General features: G+C 58.0%; 1 protein-coding gene across 6 annotated transcripts; it reads right to left on the bottom strand.

The window, feature by feature from the left end:
* Positions 1-255: 255 nt before the first annotated feature.
* KIFC3 (kinesin family member C3) lies at positions 256-24,041 on the bottom strand. Of its 6 annotated transcripts, XM_052796496.1 has the most exons (22): positions 16,261-16,740; positions 15,339-15,453; positions 13,533-13,678; positions 12,081-12,228; positions 9,751-9,947; positions 7,316-7,381; positions 6,530-6,673; positions 6,204-6,443; positions 5,806-5,979; positions 5,517-5,664; positions 5,297-5,427; positions 5,090-5,201; positions 4,641-4,822; positions 4,443-4,547; positions 4,053-4,183; positions 3,240-3,363; positions 2,658-2,787; positions 2,313-2,542; positions 1,507-1,641; positions 1,045-1,153; positions 722-750; positions 256-504 (listed from the first exon to the last, which is right to left on the bottom strand). In XM_052796496.1, exons 1-21 carry the CDS (start codon positions 16,723-16,725, stop codon positions 746-748), a joined length of 3,237 nt encoding a protein of 1,078 aa, XP_052652456.1. In that variant the 5' UTR covers positions 16,726-16,740; the 3' UTR covers positions 256-504; positions 722-745. The 6 variants fall into 6 exon arrangements, with proteins under 6 accessions (XP_052652456.1, XP_052652457.1, XP_052652458.1 ...); XM_052796497.1 differs by lacking the exons at positions 722-750; positions 16,261-16,740 and adding an exon at positions 23,193-24,041; XM_052796498.1 differs by lacking the exons at positions 722-750; positions 16,261-16,740 and adding an exon at positions 20,233-21,704.
* Between the last annotated feature and the right edge of the window lie 1,437 nt (positions 24,042-25,478).

The raw sequence follows: 25,478 nt of genomic DNA on the forward strand, positions 1-25,478 counted from the left end.
TTTCTTCTGGCTTAAAATGGAGGAAGCACTGCTCCGAAAGACATCTGGCAGCTAGTCTGGATGCAGTCTTGGGGGAGCTGTGGCCAGGCTGGCCCCATGGTGATAGCAGAGACATGTCCAGGAGTTCGCCTGACTCTGAGTCCCCTCCAGACAGATACCTTGACTGTTGTTAAAGCTGGAAAGATGGAGGGAGCACCCAGCAGCTCCCCACTCTGGCTAAAAACAGCTGTCCAGCAAAAATAAGTCAGAGCAGATCCCTGCCCAGCACCACTGGCCCCCACTGCTAAGAGAGGGGTCTGGCTGCTGGGAGAGCTCAGCCCCGTGCTGCTCATGGTGAGAGGTGCCATCACCCTCTGGTCGTGGGTCCTGGTGGGCAAGGGGATGGCACAGAAGCCTTCATGTCTTCCAGCAGCCAGCTCTTGGTAGCACCATGAGGGTCTGGTTCCTGCAGTGGGTTTGGTGCCAGGGCTGGCACTTGTCACATGGGGACCGGCCTCAGCTTCCCTGGGGATGGAGACACACGTGGGTCACACTGGACAGGGGACAGGGCCAGTGCTGCCCCAGCCCCATCCGGTGACATTTCAGCAGGTGCTGCGTTGAGCTGGTACCACAAGCATCCCCATGAGCATCCCCGCGAGCGGCACTGCCCAGCACCCCTGCCCTGCCCGGGAAGCAGGGCCGAAGCAGAGCCCTCCACCGGCTCCCGGCCGCAGGCACTCACCTGGCAGCCCTGGCTGCCCCTAATTCAGGCTGGAATCAAAGGGGAGAGAAGTTCAGCCCAAGGGCACTGCCACTGCCCTGCACACCCCGAGCTGCCCACAGCGGCTTTGCACCAGGGTGCTCTTGGGGAAGTGCTAACCGGGCTCCCGATGGCTAATTAGCCATTAGTTAATGAGGTGATTACAAATCAACTAGCTCCCACACACAGGCTTTGCCTGCCAGTGTCTGGCTGGGACAAGGCTGGCGGCGGGAGCCTCCTCTGATGGAGGGACGCCAGCCAGGCAGACGGGGTGCAGAGTGGGACCACGGTGCCCCACCACCCACCTGAGGTCTGGAGCTTCCTGCGGATGGAGGCGGCACGGCCAGAGAGCTGCCCCGGGCTGGGGGACGCGTGGCCCCGGCCAGAGGGTGCCGTGGTCCCCGGCGAGTCACCCTGGGGGGGAGATGGGGCACAGCCCCAGGGTCAGCCCATGCCAGTCCCCAGAGGGAAGGAATGGGGATGGGCTCACGGGCAGATTGTGCCTGCCTGGGTAGGGGTGCCCAAATATGCTCTGGGGGTCCCACAGGGTTGCTGCAAAACAGGGTTTGGAAGAAGCAAGGTGGCAGCATCGGCTGGATGCCGCTGCTTGGGGACAGCCTGCATCTCACCAGTTGATGGTCCCCAACGGAGGTGTCTCCAGGGGACACTCAACAGCAAACAGCCCTGGGGACCACACATAGGGGCAAAACAGGGGGACCCTCTGGGGTGATGGGGAAAAGGAAGGGCACCAGCGGCCCCTTGGTTACCTCCAGCTGCTCCTGGCTGGGCCAGGAGGCCAGCTCAGCCTTGCGGGAGACGGGACCCAGCTCCACCGAGCGAACCCTCTCGGCGAACTTCAAGGAGCACAGCGTCTCGCTGGTGTTTTTCTCAGCGGGGGAGACCTGCGGTCAGGCAGGAGCAGGTAGAAAGTCACCCTGCCGCCTGCCTGCACCCCCAGGGCTACCCCGCCCCGGCAAACACGCTGGGCCGGCGAGATGCTATTATTAACCCGCCGCTCCCAGGATAGCCCCGTCCATCCATGCCCGGGCCAGCGTCTGAGCCAGCTGGATCCCCTGTCACCAACTGCCCTGGCGCGAGGGACAGCCGGAAAAAGCCGCAGCAGGTGGCAGGGGCTCAGGCACCCCTGAGGGGGCTCGGTGCAGGGGCAGGCACTCGGGGGGGGGGTCACAGGGCAGGGATGGAAGAGCTGCCAGAGCATAAAATCCTCCCAGCAAGAGAGGGGATAGGGAGATGCCAACGTGCAAGGACACCTTGCCCATAGGGACAGCACCAGTGTGCAGGCAGGGAAGGCAGGATCGTGGACCTCTCAGTTCATCCCCCCATCCCTCGGCCTTGTCTGGGGTGCAGAGATGGGGACAGAGCTGCCCCTGGCACTGCAGGTGCAGACTGGAGGATGTCCCCATAGGCAAGCCCAGTCCCCTGGTCCCAGCCCAGCTCCTGCCTCCAACATCCCCCCCCCCCAGCACTGGGGTGAGCAGGGACCAAACCCATCCCAAAAACAGTGCTGACCAGCCGCGGGGATGCCGACAGGCACCAGGTGCCCAGCCCCTACCTGCACCATCATGAGGGTCTTGCTGTCGCCGCTGAGGGAGTCCTGCAGCAGGTACGTCAGCTTGGAGTTGCGGAAGGGCACGTGGCCTTGCCGGGAGCGCAGGGCGTAAATGACGTCACCCAATGCCGAGAGGGACTTGTTGATGTGCTGCGCCTCGCGGAGCCGGCTGCCCTCTGCGCCCGACCGCCCGACCCGCTCCGATCCCGCCAGGTCCACCAGGTTCAGCTTCCCTAGGGACACACAGCCAAACCCCCGCCCCGGCTGGCGTCAGCGCCCGACCCTGCGTACCCCTGGGGATGCCGCGGCCCAGACGCCCCGGTGAGGGGCTTGCCGTCTGGCACCTACCTGTGGTGCGGAGCCCCGTGCTGCGGTCAAGGCCACAGACGGTGACGATGAGGAGGGCATGGGAACGGGAGCTGTGCTCATTCAGGTTGGTGCACTCCGTCGCCCGGTTGACATGGCCGAACTCAAAGACCTGGGGGAGCCCAGGGAGGTGGGGGGTGAGGCTAGCCTGCCCCAAACCCACCACAACCCCTGCCATGACCCGGGGACCCCTGGGACTGTAACCTGAGCTACAGCCCTCCAACGAGGTGCTGGTCCATTGGGGTGATGACTGCTGTCAGGTCTCAGCCTGGGTGACACACCGAAGGCAGAGGGTGACAGGCAGGGCACTGCGGTGACAGCCGGCATCCCACTAATCCCCTGGGAGCCGCTGGGGCCCCACACTTTTATTTTTAACCCCCTGTGGCTCACCCTATGGGACAGTGACCGTTACATCGCACCCAGGGACCTATTTTGGTCTCTGTCACTCCCCGGTACTTCAGAAATGCTCCCGAATCAGGGGGTCACACACCAGCGACACTCCCCCCCCTCCCCCAGTTCATCGTGCCACCCTCCTGCTCCCACCGCCCCCCCATCTCCCTGCACCTTGTTGATGTCCTCCACGCTCTGCACCCTGAACTCGGTCAGCCCAGGCACGTAGAGCTGCCCACTGCCATCGGGGCACAGCTTGATCTCCAGCTTCTCCTGTGGCTCCTTCCCCAGCAAGTCCCTGGGCAAAGGGGTACCCGTCACCATCCCCACCCCGGGGGGATGACAGGAGCTGGCTCCCCTCTGGCACGGCATCCCCACCACGGCTCAGGGCTGTGTGCCAAGGCTGCCAGAGCAGCTGTATCCTCCCGGGGAGTCTGCACATCCTATTTGTAGGCCTTGGCTCTCCAGCTCCCCATGTGCCCGCTCCCACCCAGCTCGGACCACACTCCCATCCCTGCTCTTTATTGCCATTCCCAGTCCTCATTATCCACACGGATGTGCTTGCAGCCTCATCCCACCCCCTCCTGCCTGCGGCTGGGCAGGGGAGGAAAATATTTCTCATGCTCCCAGCTCCCAGTCAGTTATTTCTAAATATAACATCCGGGGGAGCAGGGGCAGGGAGGAGAGGGGGATGCCCCAGCCGCTACATCAGCGCCAGGGAAGCAGGAGCGATGGCAGGGCTGGGAGCCTGTATAAGTAATGGAGCTCGAGGGAGGGTGCTTTGCAAGGGTGGTGTGCACTGAAAAATAATTAAAAATAAATCCTTACACGGCCAAATCTAGCGCCCAAGGCCCCGGGAACAAGCTGTGCAGCTAGGGCAGGACTGGTAGGACAGGGAGGAGAGCAGCATGGGGTGATGCCCACTGATGCAAGCTCCCCAGCAGCTCCACTCGCCCCACCAGAAAGTTTTTCCCCCCTTCCCTGTACCTGAGCGCCTCGTTGTAAATTTCAGCGGCACTGACGCTGATGGCGTAGTCCCAGTCGGCTGCCTTGCTCCGCACCTCGGAGAAGAGGAGCTGCAGGGCTCGCTGGTTGATTCCTGGGTTGGCTGCCGTTCCCTGATGGATTGGGGTGATTAATGGGGGGTGGGAGAAAACACCCTCTGGCATTTTATTCTGCATTTTTTTCCTGAGCAGGAGCAAAGCCCAGGGTGGTGTTGCAGAGAGGTGCACAAACCCCTCGAGAGCAGCAGTGACCATCACTGGTGCACCCTGGGTCCAAGCTGGCCACCAGCCTGGTTAGGGGAGGGTGCGAAGACGGGGCACCACAGAATGGGAAGCCAAGGAAGAAAAGGGAAGCAAAGCCAGGCAAATTCACCTCCATCGTGTAGGTTTTTCCTGCCCCCGTCTGCCCATAGGCGAAGATGCAGACGTTGTAGCCATCGATGCAGGAGGTGACCAGGGCTTGAACCTCCTGAAACACCTGGGGGGGGGGGGGGGGGGGGCGGACCGGGGAGTGTCAGGAGAAGGTGGCTGCATCCCCCCTTCATGCAGCAGCATGGATGGCAGAACCCACCTCCTCCTGGGATGCTTGTGGGGGGAAGACCTTATCCAGCTCGAAGGACACCTGCTTCCCCTTGTGCAGGAGGTGCAGGACGGCATCATCATCGGCGTCGAAGGTCACCGCGTTGGCCGCCTCCGGGCCCTCGCCATCCTCCTTTGTGATGGGGCGGACTCGCCCAAAAACACGGATGTTTCCTTGGGGGGGGGGGGGGAATGCAGGGACGGTGTCAGCCCCGGCACATCCTGCTGCCACCCTTGGTCACCGTCAAACACCAGGTGGGCTGAACGCTGCAGCTTGCTGCCGACCGAAGCATCCCATCACCGACCCAAGCATCTCATGGGGATGCGGAGCACCCAAGTCATGGTGCTGGGGTGCAGCAGCGTGATGCTCCTCTGTCCCTCCTGCCCCGCCCCTCGGGGACATACTCTCCCGTGATGGGACCCGCCACCCTCCTCACGCACCCTTCAGCCGCACCAGCTCGTTGTGACACTTCTTGCGGAGCTGCAGCTCCCGCCGGTACTTGCGCAGCAGCTCCCGGTTGGTGCTGTGCACCTCCTCAATGGCCTGGCCGATCTGGGGGGGCGGATGGAGAGCAGCGGCTCAGCGACCTTCACAGCATCCCCACCCCACACAGCGGGGAGCTGGGGTAGCGGTCCCAAGGGGCTTACCTCAGCCCTGGCGCTCCGCAGGGTCTCCTGGAGGAGCAGGGGGAAATCGCGGACCTGACGCTTCAGGCTGTTGTAGTCGTGGGTGAGGGTGCGCAGTGCTGGTTGCAGTGTCAGCAGGTTGGTCCGGACACCTGCAGGCATGAGGCAGGGTGAGGGGCAGGTAGCACAAGCACCCCAGCACCGGCCAGGTGACCCTGCGAGTCCCCTGCCCCCTCCTCACCCGCCAGGTTTTCGTGCACCGCCTTCATCTCCACTTGGGCACGGGAAAATGCCTCTTCGATGGCGCGGTTCTTCTCCTCCTCCATCGCCTGCATCTCCTCCAGCATCTGCCCGTGGGCTCGCTCCAGCTCGGCCTCGTACATCATGATCTGGGAGAGGAGCAAGGAGGGGTATCACCAAGCCGGTGCCCACCTGCTGCCGCGCCACATCACCTGGCGAGCACCAAGCAGACAAGAACTGCTGTGGAGCCGGGCGGGGTGATTTCTGATTTACACCCGTTGCACTCAGACCTGAGCTCGGAGCTGAGCCGCCGTCTTTTGGGAACTCTGCAGCTGCTGCTCCATCTCCTTCAGCACCTGCCTCTGCATCCCCACCTGCTCCTGCAGGTACTGGTTTCGGGACTGGCTCTCACACAGGGCTTGTTTTGCCTTGGCTGACTCCACCTCCACTGTCTTGATGATGTACTGGGAGGAAAAGCACCCAGAGATGGGGTGTACTGGGGAAGCAGCACCCAGGATGGAGCCGGTGTTGGCCCAAGGGGGTTGATTTACAAAATCATGATGCTGCGCTGATGTGGTCAGGGCAGTGGGATGGGTGGCGCTTGCAGGGCACCCGCTGGGCACCGCTAGGCACCCAGCCCAGCTCCCCCTGCCCCGCCAGGAGAGATGGAGAGCCCCATGGCACTCACCTTTATCTGCTGGGGCTGGGACTTGAGACTGGCGATGGTCTCCTGGCTGTCCCGCAGCCGCCGGCTGAGCCGCTCCTCCTCCTCGGCTCTCTCGGCCAGGGAGTCCTTGAGCCGCAGCTCCACCTCGGCCAAGCGGTTCGTCTTCTGCTGCACCTCCAGGTCCAGCTCCGCCAGCTTGGCCCGCATCTCCTCCGCCTCCCGCTGCAGCTGGGACAGCCGCTCCTGCAGCCCGGCGTTCTCCTGGCCCCGAAACAGCACAGCTGAGGCCGCGTCACCCACGGGTACCCATCAACCTGCCACCACCGCCGCCACCGCCGGTGACTCACCTGGAGGTGGGCACAGTCCCGGCACGGTGCCTGCTGCTGCCGCCGCAGCTCCCGCAGCTCCCCCTCGCACGCCTTCATCTCCTGCCGCAAGCGCTCGTTCTCGGCCGCCAGCAGGTCCCGGTGCTTCTCCGCATCTGTGCCACCCTGCCGATGGGAGGGGATGGAAGCCTGCTGCAGTCCGGGGAGCCCCTGCCTGCTGCTGCCACTGAGCCCCTGCCTGCAGCATCAGGGGACCCCCAGCCTGCTATGTCGGGGAGCCCCAGCCTGCTGCACCCCAGGGAGCCCCCAGCCCACTGCACCCAGGGGAGCCCCCACCTGCCACACTGGGGACCCCCCAGCCTGCTGCATCAATGAGCCTCCGCCTGCTGCCCCCGGGGAGCCCCTGGTCTGCCACACTCAGGGAGCCCCAGCCTGCGGCACCAGAGGAACCCCCAGCCTACCACGTCAGAGAGCCCCCACTGTGCCCAGGGAGCCCCCATCCTGCCGTCAGAGAGCCCCCACTGTACCCGGGGGGGGGCTTTCACTTCCCACCACAGGGCGACAGTGTTGGGGGGGCCTTTGCCAGCTACGCCCCAGGGCTACTGGTTGTGATATTGCGTTGGACAGAAAATCCCACAAACTTTCGTCTCAATGGCTCTGTCGTGGCTCGCAGGGTCCAAACCGCGACCCTGGGGAGGTTTTAATCCTTCTACCCCCTCCCTGTCTGCCCCCTTCCTCCTCAGGGAGCCACAGCTCCGGCGTCCCTTGGGGCAAGGGTGGCGCAGCCTGAGCCCAGTGGCAGCTCACCAGCTCCGAGCGCAGCCGGCCGATCTCCTGTGCCTGCTCCAGGAGCTTCGCCTTCAGAGTTTCAACCTGTCAACACAGGCAAGGTTAACCAGGAGGCATCTCAGCAGCTTTTGGAGGAGACCCCGTGGTGCCACCCCAGCCACCAACGTCCAGTCTGGCTCGCACCTTTGTTATGCCTTAATTTTCCACCTCGCTCTGAGCGCCTGATTCACATGAGCTGATTAAAATGAGCGTTAATGAAAGCCTTGCTTCGACCTTGTTCGACCGTGGGTATAATTTGTCCATGTTGAGCGTTAGCAGAAACCATTATTAAAAAAAAAAAAAAAAAAAGCATCGTCTTTGGAGAAGGAAAAAAACAAACCTATCCATAATTGTGTTTAAAGAGCCAGGAGCACCTTGTCCTGCCCTTGCAACACAGCTTTGCTTTGCTTTCTCTATTTTTCTTTCTAGGAAAGTTATCTTGGGAGAAAGAGGGAGCAGGAGCTCTTTGAGAAGTCCACGTGTCCGAGTCCAAGGGGAGGATGCTCCCCAGCCACTCCTGTCTGGGCATCTGCCCATCCCATGGGGACCAGGCCATCCTCCCTGCAAAACCAGGTGGATTTCATAAACCCTCCAATTTTTTGTGCAGGGACCAGTGAGGCGCTCAAAAAAACATGCAGTTATTCAAAATAACAGTGGCGGCGAGTGCTTAGCAAAGCCAGTGGTCTCGTGGGCCATGTTTTTATGGGGTTTGCCTGCCTGCTCTGTCCCTCGGCCCTGTGCCCAAAAACCGATGGCCACTGGGCGAGTATCGCTGCTTCCCCAAAACTTACCCCGGAGGGAGCCGGACCTGGCTGCACGCTTCACCATCGTCCCCCAGATCCCAGCCCAGTTCCCAGTTTCCCCATGCCGGGAAGCCGCTGTGCCGCCAAATCCCTCACCTGGATGCGGCAGGCTATTTCCCCATCCAAATAACCAGCTTTTTCTAAGCAACCGGGCCTCCATGGACCATAATTTAGGAACTGCTGATTAATAACAAATGCAGATGTGCTGACATGGTGCTGTAATTAATGACGATAAGTTATTAAGCCGCACCCTTACGGAAACGGCAGCACGGCGGGCGAGCACATCCTGTGTAGCCCCGCGCGCTCGGCAGGGCACAGCCGGGGGCTCCGCAGGCAAGCTCCACACGCTTACAGCCACGATCTGGGGAAGGCAGCTGCTCCCTGCCGGCACTGGGAACCCCCCTCCCTCTGCAGTGGGGCTCCCTGGCTCCAGCTGGGGGGCCGAGCGTGTGCCGAGCACACCGGCCTCGCTCTTGAGTGGGAAAATCCCATTTCCATATTCAGTAAGGTAGATTATTAAGGTATTTTTTTTTTAAAGTATTTTTAAAAGAGGGGAGGGACCAAGAAGATCAAGTCACGGCTTGTTGTGGGGAAGCTGCCACCCCAGCTGGCCAACACGCACGCCGGAGCCTGCCCACCGCTCCCCGTGCCAGCGGTGCCCAAAAATGCCAATATACCTCTATCCCCTACCTGCTCAGGCACCTCCAGCTGCATCCTGCTCTCTGGAGGTGACAGGGACTCCTTGGCAGCCGGATCTGGCTCGAGCCGTGGCCCGGCCATCCCTGAGCTTTGGAAGTCTGGGTCAGTGCTTCGCTCTGGCCGGCGCTGGCTGAGCTTGCTGCCGAACTGGCTGGTGCAGGGCCGGATCCTGCCAGCGCTCACGCTTGTGTCATGCACAGTATGCCAACCAAATGCAGGACAATTACCTCCACCTTTTTGACACCCGTGGAACAAGCAGAACCTGACTGTAGCAGCTTCCACAACAGCCACATGCAAATCCCTTTACGCGCAGCCAGAATTTCAATCTCCCTGGGAAGACCCAGGTCCTCGCGCCGAGGATGCAGCCACACTGGCGCAGGAGATGGCTTTTGGGGGGGCTCTGGTGGCGGTGGCCAAAACAGTCTGCCCTTTGGCAGACAGCTCTGTGCCTTCACATTCACTTTCCACCTCCTGACTCTCAAAAGTCACTAAAATTAATCTGCTGGGTTGGTCTAACGAGCTTATCCAGCAGTGGTGGCCCTGCGCTGGGGGGATGGATGACTGCCGCGAGGCTCTGACCCTGATGCTCAAAGCCCTCCTGGCCGCGTCATGTCCAAGGAGCTGCACGCCCTCACCGGCATTATTGCAGTGTCACCGTAACACCAATCAGGGGGCTGTGAGCATCCCCAGGGAGGCACAGCCAAAGCTGGTGGGACGGCCATGGTACTCAGGAGCACCCAGCTCCCCAATCATCCCTATGCACCTGAGCGGAGATGATGCTCCATGAGGGAGGTCATATGCTCTTTCCAAGCATGGTCCTCACTCACCACGAACCACGGTGCTCCGGCCAAGCCACAGCCTGAAGTTGGAGACCCTGACAGACCCCCTGGTGTCCCCCTGTGCCCACTGTACCTGGCCTTGCAGCTGGAGAGAGTGGGAGAGCTCGTCGTTCTCCCGGGCAGCGAGCTTCTCCTGCAGCCCCAGCAGCTCCTCCTGCAGCCGCAGCTTCTCCTCCTGCAGATGCGCCATGGAGGCCATCACCTTCTGGATCACCGGGAAGGGTCGGGCCGCTGGCAGGCTGGCACGTTTCCCACTGCAGAGCCTCCCTCCTGCAGTGGGAGGAAAGATGAAGGTGGTCAGGATCCAGCTGCCTCGCTGGGGAATGAGATGCCAGCTATGGGAAGAGTCCCCAGGGGCTGTGGTGGAGATGGGAAGGTGGGAAGCGAGACTTGCAGAAGTCCCACAGAGAGCAGTGACGTGCCAAGAGCTGCATCCTGCGCGCCACGGTATTGACCACGGCCAGCTGGGCGAGCCCCTGTGGTGGGGTGGGAGCCAAAGGGATCTGCCGATGCCGGCATCCCAGGTCGTAAGACAGAGCGCCTGCCTACAGCCCCGCGCCAGGACCCAGCCCCATCACGCACTGAGCTGCTGCCGCCTCACTCAGATAACAACCGCCTTCGCCACGGCGCTCTGATTCATCCCGGCATCATTTTTTCTGAATGAGCAGGTGCCGGTGGAAACCAGTATGCGATCATGTTATTAAAGACTGCATCGTTACACACAAATATAATGGAAGCCAAATTAAAATTATATGGGTACCCTGAATGGCCGTATTGCCTAATCCTTGTGCATTTGGCTTTCTAACCTTCCTAGTATTATTTTAAACATCATTTTCTGTGTGTTAATAGAGCCACCAGTGCTGACAGAAGCCAACCTGGCTGTACATCAGAGCCTACCAAATGAATCCCTAAATGACTTGGTAGTTCCCAAGAAGAAATGAGCTGGCCTGACTCATTCCCAATGCGGGGATGAGGCACGGCGGCGGGTGAACCGGTGGCCAGGATCCCGGCTGCCCGGCGCCCTTCCCTGTCTGCCATGGATTTCATCCGCTGCCACCAGAAACTTGAGGTTTTAAAGGCAGGAGGTGATGCTGGGAGTTGCTTTGCTGCCTGTGGGCAGATGCTGCCTGCTTTATGGGAAACATCCTGAATACAAGAAACAAGACTTTTTTGTCTGTGAATCAGACTTTCTACCTTTAAAAGGAGATAAAGAGCCAGCAGAGGGGGCAAAAAATGAAATGCTGGGACCAAACCATGGCTCCGCTGTTGACTATGTGCTGTGGGACTTATCCAGCAATGTCTGCAGAAGCGATCGCCGGATTTTGTCTCCCTGCCTTGGGCTGGATACCCTGAAAGAGCACTGACGGGTGGTGGCTTTTCTTTTTTTCCATGCTGAAAGCTCAGCCGAGCTCAGGCAGGTGACTGTGATGTTCCCTTTAAACCCAGCACACACAAAACCCACCCCAAAACTCCTAAAGTTAACAGGAACGCCAGCTCTTGCCCCTTGGGGAGCGTGTAGGGATAAGACAAGATTACAGGAGGCACCAGGGCTCCTGCGGAAACACCGTGTGACTGCACACATCATCCAGGCTAATCCCGGGCTGGGACCGAAGGCTTCTGCAGAGCTGGGTTCAAAGCCACGACACCCGGCTGCAACTCAAACTGTCAGGCAGTAGTGATCCCGCACAGATAACGTGCTCCTCCTTGCTCCAACACCTTCCTCCTGCAAGAGCATCCTTGTGAGAGGAGGTGCCAGCCAGACCTGCATTCCGTCTACCGCCAGGCAGGCATGCTGGTGGCGACGCGGGGTCTGAGCACGGCATGCACACCCTCCTGTTTTCCAAAATGCTTTGAAACCCGTTTGGAAAGGTGGCTGTTTCCACGGCTCTGCCCCGTTACCATTGCCATGCAGACTCCCTTCCTCCTGCATCCCTGCCTCTTCCCACCAGCCGCCCCGCATCAGGAGCTCCTTGGGGATGCAGCCAGGGACCACACGGGGAGCAGCTCCCGGGATGTGCCCTGACAAGCCTAGACAATTCAGTCCTGACGGAGAAAGATGGGAAACCATGGGGATTCACCAGCCCCTGCACAGCCACGCATGCTGCAAGCGTTTCCACAAATGTTACGTTTTCCTTAAGAGGGAGAAAAGAGCGGTGGGTTTGCTGACACTCACCTGCTCTGTTCACCCAGTTAAATAATTCATCCGTCACCTGGCATCATCCAACAGCTGGCTGGTGTTTGATTTCTACTGAGACCTGATCCCCCCCTGGTGAGCGCAGCCATTTGTCTATGTGCACCCCAAAAGAGGAGAGGTTGCCCCAGTACCTGCCAGCAGCACCAGGTGCCCATCCCATTGCATCCCTCCTCCTGAGCACCCGCCGCCGTATCCAAGCTTCCCCTTACCTGCTTTCTCCAGGTTCATGGTGGAGGCTGCCTGCACCGGCCTGGCAGCTGCCGGCTCACGGGGGGACGCCAGTGGCTCCTCCGTGGCTGGTGTTGGGGCCTGGTGCCGGCTCTCCTCCCTCCGCTCACCCGCCGCCTCCTGCAGGGCCTGTGTCCACGAGAAGAAACAGGACGGAGAGCTGAGAGGCATCAAACGTGCACATCGTTGTGGTCACAGTGCCAGCAGCCAGCATTTCACCGAGCTGGCCAGGAGAAGCGGGCAGGGAGGAGGTCGCAGAGGACAGGACAGCAGGGGGATACCGGGGGGGAAACCCTCCCTCCGAGGGATTTCAGTGTCGGGAAGCTGCCGTGATGAATTTATCACCTTGCTTTTAGTTCTCCCCAGAAACACCTCCTTCCCTCAGCTTGATCATGCAGTTATACTGAATATCACCTATTTTTCTCTCTATAGCCTTAAAATAAAAGACCCTGGCTTGCAGGCAAGGTTGAATGTGAAGTTGCTCGCTGGCGAGCCATGGCGCAGGTAATGCCATGCCCTGTGGGATGGAGCACAGCTCTGAAAAAAACAGAGAAGAAATCTGGAAGGAGGGAAAGGAATATAGAGAAGGTCCTGAATTTCTGTATCTATCGCATCTATCACTGGCTTGCAGGGAAAAAAAATAAATCTGTTTTTTTTAATCACCATTTAAAAAAGCGTTACGGCATGGATGCTTTCAGAAAGCTGCGCTGCCGATCGGCTGAGCTTGCAGAATTGCTCCCTGCCTCACTCAAAAGTGCCTTTTCTTACTTACATCTTATCTCAGAGCCCGTGGCATTGACCTGTGGATCAGCGATGCCGGGGAAACCTGTCTCACCCCGGCAGAGGGGTGAATACTCAGTACATGCCAAATTTCTGAGAGCAATTTGGAAGGAGGTGATGGTAGCAGCCTCCTGGAGAAGCCGCATGTCTGTGGTGCCTCTGCGTTTGAGACTCCGGGAGGGTTTCGCCGGAGGGAATGCATCAAGGCTGGTGTGAGATGAGAAGGTGCTTTCCTTCTTTTCAAAGAAGGGGAATTTAAATGATTTGCCTGGAGCCCAGAATGAACTGGTGGCAGCAACACCAGTACATGGCGTCCTGACACTGTCCCTGGCCACGGTAGCCTTCCTCCTCCTCCTCCATCCTGCTGGCAAACACCATCTCACGGCACTGCATTTTCTTATCACCCTTCTGCCTTGAGCTCTCCTGCCTACCTGACCCAGAAGTGACCCAGAAAATATTATTCCGGGCTGTTCCCTGGCATTTTTTGATGCCTTCCAACTTCCCGGAAATGCTTTTCCCTCCCCACCCAGGCAGCAGCTCTGCGCTCTGCTCGAGGCGGCCAGCTCCCACCGCGAGATGGCCCAGCAGGATGCTTCCCACCACCCCAAAAACGCCCTCCCCACCCGAGCCATGGCCAGCTCAGCGCTCCTCACCTGGAGAGCCAGGCAGAGCCTGTGGGGGTTTGCAGCGTCCGGCCAGCTCACGTGGAGGATTTTATGGTGAACAAGCTTAGGCAGCAGAGGAACCTGGGAAGAGGCGCCCGCTCCGCTCCCGGTGATGAGTGTGTCCTGCCCACAGCCTGAAATGGGGCGAAAAGCATCACTGGATCAAGCCGAGACCCCAGGATGGACACAGCCTTCAGCCTCGCTCAGCAACCCCACTTCCTCCACCCTGCCGCCGCTGCCACCGCACTGGTGCAGAAGAGACAGTGCATGAGTTTTATTAAAAATGTTAATTAAGTTAATTAAAAAAATTAGCCCTTCAGGGGGTGGAGACTGGTTGCCAATGACTAGTAATGAGAATTCAAGGTGTAGCATCCGTCTGTCCTCTGCAGGACCAGGTCTGTCCCCCTGCTGGGGACCTCCCACCCCTGCCCCTCGCCAAGCCACTCCGCTTCCCACGATCCTATCTCGAAAAAGCTGCCAAAGCCGGCTTGCGTCACCGAAACCAGACGGACGGACCCTGCCGGCATCACCTTCCTCCACTGCCCCCAAATATTTCCTTTATTTGTCATGCAGTCAAACCCGAAAGCAGACAGGGCAGCAGTTCCCTGTTCCTCTGAGCCACACAGAAGGAAAACAGCATCTCAAGGACCTTTTTCCTGTGGCTGTGTCCTCCTCTGCTACAGGAAAAGCAGCTGGCGAGGGCTACGTCCCAATGGGACCTGCCTGGGGACCCTGTGCCCCCTCCCCATCCACCTGCCACAAGCACTGCCACCACTGCAGGCAGCCAAATGGCTTCTCCGGCAGGCAGGAAAAAAATCAACAACCTACAAATAAAATCCCACTAATGCAGGTTTTTTTTTCCCTAAAATCATCCGGAGGCGCTTGGGCCTGAGGTGGAAGCAGCATCTGGAGGGAGATGTGCCCTGATGAAATCAGTCCATCGTTCTGGACTTCTTCCCAGCCTGTAATTAGCCATAACATTTTGCGCGCGCCGTGAAAATCGAGCGTTTCCAAAGCGCTGGCGGATGCCCAGATAAGAGGCGACGAGTTCCCCATCCCAGCACGGGCGGCGGCAGCCGCCGAGCAGAGGAAGCACTGAAAAACTCCGTTTTTGGAGGCTTTGATGCTGACCAGCATTAGGCTGGGCTGGCCCGAATGCCAGGGAAGAAGCAGCACCCAGATAAGTGGCTGCCAGCACATAGGGATGGCGAAGACTGAAACCAACAGCAAAAAAAGCCCAAACGGTGGGGTTCAGCCTCCCCCTTTGCCGAAACCCCTCCAGCACCACCGACGAGGGAGGTGGGAAGGGCTGTTTCCTGACAAGTGGCTGCAGGTTGGGGCAAGCAGTTGCCTGCCCGCCTGCAAAACAGCTCAGCCGCCGCAGAGAAAAGCCCTCAACTAAACTCACCTACGGGGTCTGTGCACCGGGGCGAGATAAGGAGCCCTTCCAAGGAGCTGAGGCCGGGGAGAAGCAAGGGCCCTGCGTCTTCCCTGCCATGTGTATCGCTACGTTTTCTTTCTCACATGTTAAATTTGAACCTTTCTCCCTAAGCTTCCTGCTCGGAAGGGCCAGGAGGGAGATGGAGGCAGCCCTCTCTGCTCACCCCCCCGGCTGCCTACCGCTTCATGCCCGCTTCCGAGTCTCCATTTCTCAAATCCCGAGCTTCATCCGGAAAGAAATGTAAAAAATGCAGGCTGGCTTGTTCCCGGCCTCTCCTTCCCCAGGCGTGAGCAAGGGCGTGAGCGCAGCAGGCTGAGCCCCAAGGGAAGAGGACGAGCCACCGCCGTACTCACCGTCCGGGGAAAGGTCCTTCGTCTTCCAGGCAGCTCTCGCCGAGGGTACGGCTCCCAGATCCCAGGTTTTGCGGGCTGTGATCATGGCACGGGGGTCCCGAGCACCGCGATACCTCTGTGGATAAGTGCAAGGACAGACAGCTCAGCCTGGCCTCAGTTTCCAGCCATGAAAGCCCTGGGGACCGTTCTGGAACAAACCACGACGGCAACCCCGTCCCCGCGTCCCGAATCCCACAGAAAGTTGCATCAATCCCGATTTCACTCCCGGGGCCGGGGGTGCCGAAAGCCCCAGGCTCCCTCCGGGCTGCCGGCGGATGTGACATAAACCGGGTCTGTAATTAATTTACTCATTCCTGAAGCCTTTCCAGGCTCCTCCTAACCGCGAGCTGGGGGTTAGTTCTTGCTTTATTAACTCCAGGACCGCGGGCAGCCCAGGGCAGCGCCCTGCCCGGGCCGCGCAGCCCCCGTTGACCCGGCACCGGGGCCGCCTCGGCGGGGGACGGGGGCACGGAGCCCCGGGACCGCCCCGCCCGCCGCCCCTTGTTCTCCCAACCGGCGGCCGGGGGGCGGGGCGGCGGGTTCCAGGCGGGCAGGGTGGTCCCGGTCCCGGTGCCGGTGCTGGTGCCGGTCCCGGTGCGCGGGAAGCGCAGCCCCGCCCCGCGCCCCCCGCCCCGGTGCCGGTGCGCAGAGGCCCGGCAACGCCCCGCTCTGCTCCGCCGGTGCCGGTGCCGGTCCTGCCGCCCGCTACAGGCTAACGGGGAACCGTACTCTCGCCGCCGCCCCGGGTGCTCCGTGCCAGGCGCTCCCCAGCCCCCTCAGACAAAGGCAGCCCCGGTCCGGTCCGGTCCGGTCCGGTCCGATCCAGCCCGGCTCCCCCCCCCGGCGGTGCCGCTGCCGCTGCCGCCCCCACGGGGCCACTCACCGGGCGCGGAGCGGCGGGGCAGCCGACGCCAGCCCCGGCCCCGGGCCCGCCCTCCCGGGCACTTCGGTAACGGAAACGGCGAGCTCCGCCCCGCTCTCGTTGCCATGGAAACCCTCGAAACCCCCCGACGGGCGGCGGAGGCGGGGCTCCCCATTCTCCCCCCCCCCCGCCCCGCCCCGTCCCCGTCCCGGGGAGCTCCCGGTGCGCCCCCGGTGCAGCCCCAGCCTCTCTTGCCGGAGCCCCGGGGAGCTCAGGGGAGCCCCGGTGTTCCCCCGGCTCTTCCCAGGGCGTCCCGCTCCACCCCCCCCGCCGTGCTCCCCTGACCCCCCCCTTGTCAGAGCCCCGGGGAGCTCCCGGTGTGACCCTGGTACCGCCGGTGTTTCCCTGGCCCTTCCCACCCCTGTCCCGGTGCTCTTCGGGGACCCCCGGTGTACCCCCATCGTGCTCGCACACCCCTGCCGGCATGGCTCACTGGGGTGTTCCTGCCCCTCCAGCACCGAACCCCAGCACGGCTGCGGCTGCGGCACTCTTTCCCAGGGAACGATGGGGACAGAGCCGCCAGAACCACCCGAAAGGTGATCGCGGTGCTGGTGACCCTCATGTGGAGGACCAGAGGTGACGAACCGTGCCCTTGCCTTCCGCCACGTCCCCACCCAAACACCGGTGCATCCGCCGGCACCGATGCCAACTAGCACCCCAGGCTTGCCAGGGCCCGGGGACCCAGATTTCACAGGGAAAACAACCTGTTTCTACCCCGCGGCCGTGAGGAAAACAGCACAGCGTGCCCCGAGACCTCTCCAAAGGCCCTGGTGTCAGAAAGGCAATATAAAATTCTGCTTTAAATATAATTTATACGCATTTTTAGGGTGTGATTTGTATCTCCCTGTCTGTATTGCGCACACCATCATTATGTTAATGGCTGGTTTGGGTGACACAAGTTACTCAGGACTTGTTCATGGTAATTAACTGGCAGTACCGGATATTTCCCACACCAAAACTGAACTTGGCATCCGTGGCGGAGGGTGCCCTGTGCCGACATCTCACGTCCGCACGCCTGATGTTGGGCTGACCTGTGGGGCGTGCGGGTCCTGTGCGGTTTCGGGGATACAGGGGTGGGGGTCCCTTGGGAGATGGTGCGGGTTTGGTGCCAGCCCTGCAGGGCTGGGAAGGAGAAGGCTCTGCCCGCCGGCGAGGTGGGCTCCCCTTGGACCAGGGGTCTGTCACCTCCCACCCTGCCACGCTCAGTCCCAGCCTTTCGCTCACTGCTGGCCGGGTTTGGAGCAGGATTCGGCCTTGTCCTCCCATCCTGTCGTCTCCCTCTTGGGCATCCTCAGAGACCCCATGCACCGCCCCATCCCCTGCTACGAGCCAGCCCCATGGATGGGGGGTGATGGGGAGTCACCGGCAGCGTGGGATGGGACACAAGCCGCTCCAGCCACTCGTCCCAGGGAAAGGGGGCTGGGAAGGGTCACCTCCATGTCCCCATGCCCCTGGCGCAGAGCCTTGTCCCTGAGAAGCAAATGCCACCCTGGCCCGGCCGCTGCCTCCCCCTCTGCACTGCAGCTGCCTTCCCCCTGCCACCAGCGCAGCAGAAAAAAAAACAGCAAAAACCTCCCAGCCTCTGCAACGCAACGCCTCCCCTTTCCTTCAGCTGAAGTTTATTGGTGTTCCCAGCACAGAGCCCTCAGCGTGGATGGATATATGTGTGCGCACCTATAGCCACACATATATATGTACATATATATACCCGTAGAGGCCCTAAGCAGTTGTGCTGATTTGCATAAATACCCTATTATCTGTGCGGCTCCTTTGGCTGGTATGGTGATAATATTGACACACGTAAAGTTACTTTATACTTTCCGATAGCAACTGTAATGCCTTATCATCACACTGGCTTCATTTACAAGCTGTAAGGGTAAAATAAATGTTTATGTAAATGACTTTAACTGGGAAGTAATTTCCTGGCTTTTGAATGCTTCAGGTTTTTAATGGTATTGCAATTATGCAATGCACGTAAGTTGTATCAGTTACAGCAAATAAGTCTAAATTAACCAGGCATATGCGTGAATTCCCCAGTTTAGAAAAATAACTTAATGAATAAGCATGGAGCAAAATTTGAGATGCGGAAGGGGTTTTGTGCCAACAGCCATATTCAAATAGTCACCCGTGAGCGTTAAAAGACCCACCACTTCGAGCTGTGGGGCTGATTTTCAGCGGGGATGGCACGGCTTTCCAGCAGCCCCAGCACACCAGGGACAGGATCCCCGAGGATCCAGAAGTGGGGTTATTCAGGGTTGGATGCACGCTGGCGGCCAAGCTCCATTTCCCTTGGCCGCAATGGTATTTAGCTCAAGGGAGTGCCTTAAATCCCAGGGGATGCCCGCTTGCTGCCAGATGGGCTGGGGGCAGCACGGGAGCCTGTGCAGGCAGCGGGTACCCTGCTCATACCCTGCTTTCCACAGGGATTCACCGATGCTGGCTGGCATAATCTCAGCCTGCTCCCCCAGCAATGCTCCGGTCCTCATTTTCTTGGATGTCACATCTCTGTGACCTGAGCAAGCACCGGCTGACGACATCGCTGAAGGTATTTTTAGAAATGCTGCTTTGCAGGCAGGCAGAGAAAAGGCAGCAACCGGCAGGGCTCGCTGCCAATGGCACCCTCCTGCGAGCACCCAGCAGGTAGTGGGAAGGCTCGATATATTGACGACCATCAGCGCTAAAACACAGCTGCCCTCCGCAGACGGTACTGGCGGCACTGGCCTGCAGCTGCTGGGGGACAGTGACCACGGCGTGGGTTTGGCTCTTTGCTTTTAGCCCAGCCTTTTCTGTAGCCGAAAAGCACCGCTGTTAAGTCAGGCAGGTTAATTCGCCTTTTACTTGGATGAAGGGAAGCTCCAGCAATCGAAACACATCGCTGAGCGAGCCCTTTTGCATTAGGCATTTGTTCTGCCCTGAGCAAATATTTAACCTACATCTGTAAGACAGCTAAAAAATCCCCCAAATCCCAGCAAAAATTTAACTCCCCCTCCCTTCCCTTTGAGCAACCTGATAACCTAGTCCAGGAATGCAGGCAGGAGCATACCTGAAGCCTCTTGTATATTGGGATGCTCCCTGTAGAAAATGCCCACCAGAAGCACCAGACGTCGTGAGAACGTGTCCCCAGAGCACGATTAATTATAACCCAGCTCATTATTCTCATTTTGCTTCTCCTTGAGGAGATGAGGGGATTTCTCGGCATTGCTGAGGCACGGTTTGCCAAGCCGACATGAAACACTTACCAAAGCAGGAACGAACCCCCTGCATTCCTACATTGCCGTTTTGCACAAAGATAGGAGTTTTAATTAAGTCTTAGCATGCTCCTGAGAAATGTAATACTCATTTTAAAGTTCACCAAGTGAATTAATTCACCCCGGAGGCTCTGATCCTTGAGATAGGCTTGCGTTGATGGGTGGAGAGTGGGAGCTGGGGAGGGGTGTTGCAAGGATCGCTGCCTTGGGACGCATCAGGCTGCTGCTGGCCACAGCAGCAGCTTTGGATGGTGGCAGGGGGCTCCGCAGCTGCTGGGCTCAGCCCCCCCCGGCCAAACCCCGTGAGCCGGTTACGCCAGGTTTGGGCTGCCAGGGTGGTAGGGAGCAGCCCAGGGCAGCATGGAGCCTGTCCAGAGCCGAGGAGCTGGCCGGTCCGGCTGAGAGATGCTGCACGTGACGGCTTGGCTCTGCCTGTGTCCCCCCATGCAAATCTCTTTTATATTAAGCAAATGACAAAAGCGACATCTTTTTCAACCTGCTCTATTCAGGTAGAGAAAAAACTCTACAACCCACACTGCAACCCACCCGCAGTCAGGAGAGTGCGGTGCAAGATGCAGCAGCCATCAGATGGGCAGCTTTTCCACCCCTCCAAATTTCCTACATCGGACTGTGTTGCAGAGCCGTCTAACCAAAACCTCAGCCTCCGAGTCTCCCTTTTACCTACCTTTTCTCTTCATCATATTTTTCAGCTGGCTTCAGGTACGACTTGGGTTTGGCTTTAATGCTTGTGCCTCCCCTAAGCAAAGCACTGCCGGGCTCATCCTGTGCCATGCTGGCTGCTGGGGAGCTGCTCTGCGGGAGGACCGCAGCTCACCTGCTAAGTCATTAATGTTTCATGGCATTAACCAATACGGGCTCCTGCTTACAAAGCACTTCTTAGAAACAAGGCTAAGAATAAGCACATGTCCTGGATGAAGCTAAAACTACCCTGTCAGCTGGGGGATGCGCATGCTGGTTTGAGCAGACCCAGCAAGGAGGCAGCTTCACACCAAGTAAATTCCATCCAGGACATTTTATCCAGCAAACAAAAGTTAAGGCTGTACTGGAAAGATCACTGCATCCCAAGCAGGAGGTCCTGGAGCTCCTGGTCTGGCAGGAGCCCACCAGCCATCCCCCAGCCAGTGCTTATGGGGCGTCCTTGGGACCCTCCGCTCAGGACCTTGGGTGCTTTTTGCAATTCTTTTTCATTAAAAAAAAAAGTATGAAGATAGAAGCTGCAGGTGGGTAACTGGGATTTTTTTTCAGAGTTTTGTTACTTCTACCACTCATTTCCTCCTTGAAGCCAAGCCCCTGTGGTGCCACCAAGCCCCTTACCCTGGCTGGGTGACACCAGTAACAGTGTGTGCAAAGGCAGGGTTAGGCTTTCCTCTGCACAGGGAAAAGCGATGGGAGCCATCTCCTTTAAAAAATACATTCAGTTCTCCACAAAACCATTTATTTTTAGTACCCTCCAAAGTGTGCTTGTCTTTGGAGAAGAAATAAGGCAAAAGCAGTAATTCTGAATAATTTAGGGAATAGACTTTTGGGGCTGATGTAAGTGGCCGTGCTGTGCTGGCGGGGGCTGGAGGAATGCAGGGCTCACTAATAATACCCAGCTAGTTCAGGCATGGGCACAGGTAAATCAGCAAGAGCCTCTACAGGGAAGAAGGAAATACCCCTATGGCCATAAAGTAAATGCACCTATGTAAAGGAAAATACTGTGATGGCAGTTAATCCGTGAGACGGGCTCAGCTGCATCCTGACTGCAACGCGAAAGCTGCACCCAACAAAGAGATTAATATGCAAACGAGGTGGGATATTCTCTCATGGAATTAAATAGCCTTCCCTCTAACAGGCTTTGACTGCTCGATATCGAACTGTCTGCAAAATCCCACTGTGAGTTCACCCCGGCATGGGTACAGCCACACTGGTGCTGCCGCCTCCAGGTCCTCGGAACACTCTGTGTCACCTATAGATTTTAACGTGCCCTAGGGATGTTCAGTGGGCACGGTCCAGCCGCTCCGCTTGTCCCACCATGTCTCAGCGCCAGCGTGCACAGGATGCTGTACCACCACTGCTCCGTCTGCTCTTTTGCACCAAAGTCCTCCAGCAGGACAGAAACATTATCCTCCCATGCATTATTGACACCCATTATGTATAATGGATGTCCCCGTGTTCGCACCGGCGATGCGGCTCGGAGCCCTGCAGCAGTGGTGCCTGCCTGGTGGCCACAGCCTCGGGATGTGCCGGCTCAGCCGTGTTCAGGCGCCCGTTTGCATCCGAGTCCCTCATTTCCCCAGCACCGCAGGGATGCTCCCACCGCCTCTGTGCGCTGCTGGGCAATCTCCTTCCCACTGTTATCTTCCCCGAGCCTGAGCGTGCCAGCCTGCCCCGTATTATTGCGGCTTCCCACTTAACAGGGAAAAAGGCTGAGGTCTTTCTGGTTTAACTTACTGAAACGTATTTCAAGGTGATTTAATTATTGTGAACTTAACTGGGACCAAATTCTCTTTTTTTTTCTTCTAAAGTGTACCTGAGACGGTGAAGAATTAATTAATAGGAAGAATCACCAAAGAGATCCATGACTCTACCTGCCAAATTATTCCAGAGAAAACTATTTTTTCCTCTTAAAACATAACACACAAATAGATGCGCAACTACCATAGAAACTCATGCTGTTTCAAAATAAAAGCAAAATTTCTTGTTCCCATGCTGGTGCTTCAAAGACATCTTTCTACTGCAGCAGACTACAGAATTGAAAGCTGCAAATAAAATGCCAGGATCGTCCTCACAGCAGGTTTTGCACCCAATGAGGGTCTTCTGCTTCTCAGTTAAGCCAGTGCAAGTTGTGGAGACAATCAAAGGAAACATTAAATTCCAGCCTCCCACTAAGGTTTAGGGAAAACGGAGCAGCACAGTGCTGTGCAAAGCTATTTGAGAAAAGAAAACTTTTACTTCTACGGCCAATGAATTTTAAACAGCCACACACTTCGGCTCTGCCGCCTGCGCCCGGCATTGCGTGAGCAGATTTAATTTGTCTTTATGAAGAGGAGCGGACCCACACCCATATTTTCATGCATATGCCTTAGAGATGAGAGGGATGTGCAGAGTGAACCCGAGTCCTCTCTGCCACGAGATCCCTTGAGCAATCACTCACAACTGGAAAAACAAGGAGACATTAAGGAAAATCTGGCAGCACAGGCAGGAGGGTTTATGCAGACTGACATGGAATAATTGCCAGCTCGCTGCTTTTTTTTCATGCAAACCTTCCTGGGCTTTCAGGTCTATTTGGGGATCCTAGAGAGGTGTTGGCTGGAAAAATAAGGATGAGATGGAGAAAGAAATAGTACATGAGGTGGGACTGAGGCATGGCTGGGGTGCTCAGCATCCCAGGCGAGGTGGGACCGGGGCTCTCTGGGGCTCACACGCCTCTATTCAGCTACCTTCATCTTCATCCCACCAGACAAAACGTGCTGCTTAATTAACCCCTTGGGAAACAGCGGCAGAAGAAACACAGAGCCTGTGTGCAAACGTCCGGGCACGTGTCACGAAAACTACTCCAATCCAGAGGTATTTTGCTGGTTTTCATCCCCAGCCTTTGCTTTTGACGCAGACTCTGCTCACCCCCCAGCCCACCGTTCTCACCTGCGGGCCCGGCCAGGCCAACCCTGGTCTCAGGCACATTTTTCGGAAGCATCCTCCTCCATGGGCCAGTCTCCGCATGGCACCCGCAGGTCGGCAGAAATACCCCCTGAGGCTGCGGCGATCACCCTCCTCGCCGCAAGCAGGGATGCTCTCCACAGCCTGTGTCCCGCTCTTTTTGCTCTTCCCCTTCCTCCAGCCCTGCACGGACAGTCCCGCCAGTGCACACACTGCATGCATGGCTCAACGCAGCCCGGGAAGGGGTGCCAAGCTCTGGATATGGCCCGTACGGACCCCCGCTGCAAGCCTCCCTAGGACCCTGGAGCAAGCTGGGCTGGTGCGGCCAGGCTGGCGTGGGTGATGCTGGCAGCAGCTTTCTGGGGTGGGATGCTTCACTGTGCTTTTCCATACATGGTGCCACGCGGCTGGCACGTTGGCACTGGAAAACAGTTGCCTTTTCATCAGGGGCTTTGTCAACTCTGCCTCAAATCTCAGGGGTCCCTAGGTGAAGCCTCCCAGCAGTTCTCCTCTTCCCTTGTTAAGGACCAGTAAATGCTTTTGTAGAGATGGTCTGTAACGGTGCCCAGTCCCAGAGGGGTCCCAAGGGCTGATGCAGAGCCAGGGTGGCAGGACCCCTCCGGGGATGCCCTGCTCGCTGCCAGCTTCCCCAGCGAGCGAAGGCAGAGGATGGCTTCCCGCACCCAGTGTCACCTTCACCACTGAATTTCTCAGCCCGCAAAAAACCTCTGGTGGCTCTGCCCCATCTGTGACCGGAGACGGAGAAAGCAATGTGCCCTCCACTCCCATCTGCCAGTGCATTAGGAAAATGAGAGCTGATTAAAGTCCGTCCCCTCCTGAGCACCATTGGTCCCCAGCAAATTGCTGACACAACCTATTTGGTAGCATTGGCAGACAGGTAGACTTTCCTCCCTCCGCAGACATCCAGATTTAGATGGGTTTGGGGTCGCTTGGGTCTGCTGCTCTGAGCACTGGCTATAGTCAAAAGAAGTGGTTTAATTGCCCAGAATAAGTGTGTTAATTGGATTTTTTTTTTTCCATCACCCGTTAAAAGGTTGGCTCAGGCAGTACCTTTCCTTGCAGACCCACTCCTCCACTGAACACCGTGTGAGGATGCTGGGATGGGATGGGAAGGAGCTCGGTGGAAAGCGCTCCTGTGTGCCCACACCACCCTATTGACCCGCATTAGCTGGAAGGCCCCCATAGTGCCCAAAACTCTTCTGTTTCTTGAGGCAGGCAAGCTGCAAAGCCCCATTTCCCTGCCATTAACCTCCACCTGTGAGCACTTTCTAGAAGGCAGCCAAGAACAGTAAAACCAGGGAGATCTGCAAAATAAACAGCGATCAAACACAAAGACCTTGGTTCCTGCTCCGGAGGGTGTCTGCCAAGACACATAGATCGTATCAGGCTAATTTACAAAAGGAAAACCGCCCTAATTAGTGTTCAGGAAAGCACTTTAATGAGAAGTGCGTTACTGTAAAAAGCAAGAGCGCCAAGAGGTCAAGTAGTTCCTAAATGCCAGAAAAACAGGAAAGGGGGCAGAGCCGATGTCTGCCCGCCCAGGCTGCAGCACCATTTTCTCACTTTTTTAAGGATATTTCAGGTTATTAGTGAGGAATTTATAAAACCCAGACCCTAATGCCCAGCGACAGGGCAGAGACACTGTACACAACGATCTCTGATCATCGTAATGCCAGATGTGGCCAGCTCACACTGGGGAGGGTTAGGCAGCCCTCGCAGACATCTCCCCTCCTTTTTGGGGCATAGCATCAGTTTTACAGCTGGAGTTCCCCCTTCTGAAGGGGACCCCAGAAGCCCTGTCAATGCTACGAGTCCCGTCTTGCTGGCAGCTGTGACGGCGGCTAGTAACCATGGCAGCAGAGAGATTTTAACGTGATATTGGTATTTCTGCAGCACAAAAGAGCCTCTTATCTAGAATGAGTAACTAGTCTGGCTGGTCTTCATTCCTCCAGTTATTGCTAAGACAGAGCAGCATGGCATGGTCCATGTGATGCTCACCCTGGGGTGAATTCGGACCATCCATGGGGATACCCACGGGCTGGGACATATGGGAGGTTCCAGAATGTAAAAGGATGTTCACATGGGTGCTGCGGCAACGGTCCTGCTGCGCGGAGGCAGACCCAGCCCACCATTTCCAAACAGTTAAAGCTGGAAGGGGAGCACTGGCCATCCCGGTGAGCTCAAGCTTGCAAAGCAAGTACCTGCAAAATGTGTGAAGCACATTGAGCCATGCCGTCCCCAGGATGTCAC

The sequence above is a fragment of the Harpia harpyja genome, chromosome 9 (genome assembly GCF_026419915.1).
Source record: "Harpia harpyja isolate bHarHar1 chromosome 9, bHarHar1 primary haplotype, whole genome shotgun sequence".
Classification (NCBI taxonomy): domain Eukaryota; kingdom Metazoa; phylum Chordata; class Aves; order Accipitriformes; family Accipitridae; genus Harpia; species Harpia harpyja.

Bases quoted from the DNA above. Each gene is read 5' to 3' on its own strand.
- KIFC3 (XM_052796495.1), bottom strand. From the start codon at position 16,725: ATGCCGGCAGGGGTGTGCGAGCACGATGGGGGTACACCGGGGGTCCCC. The intron at 15,454-16,260 runs GTGAGTGGCCCC...ACTTATCCACAG, and splicing joins GCCCCGCCGCTCCGCGCCCG to AGGTATCGCGGTGCTCGGGA. The intron at 6,444-6,529 runs GTGAGTCACCGG...TTTCGGGGCCAG, and splicing joins GGGACTGTGCCCACCTCCAG to GAGAACGCCGGGCTGCAGGA.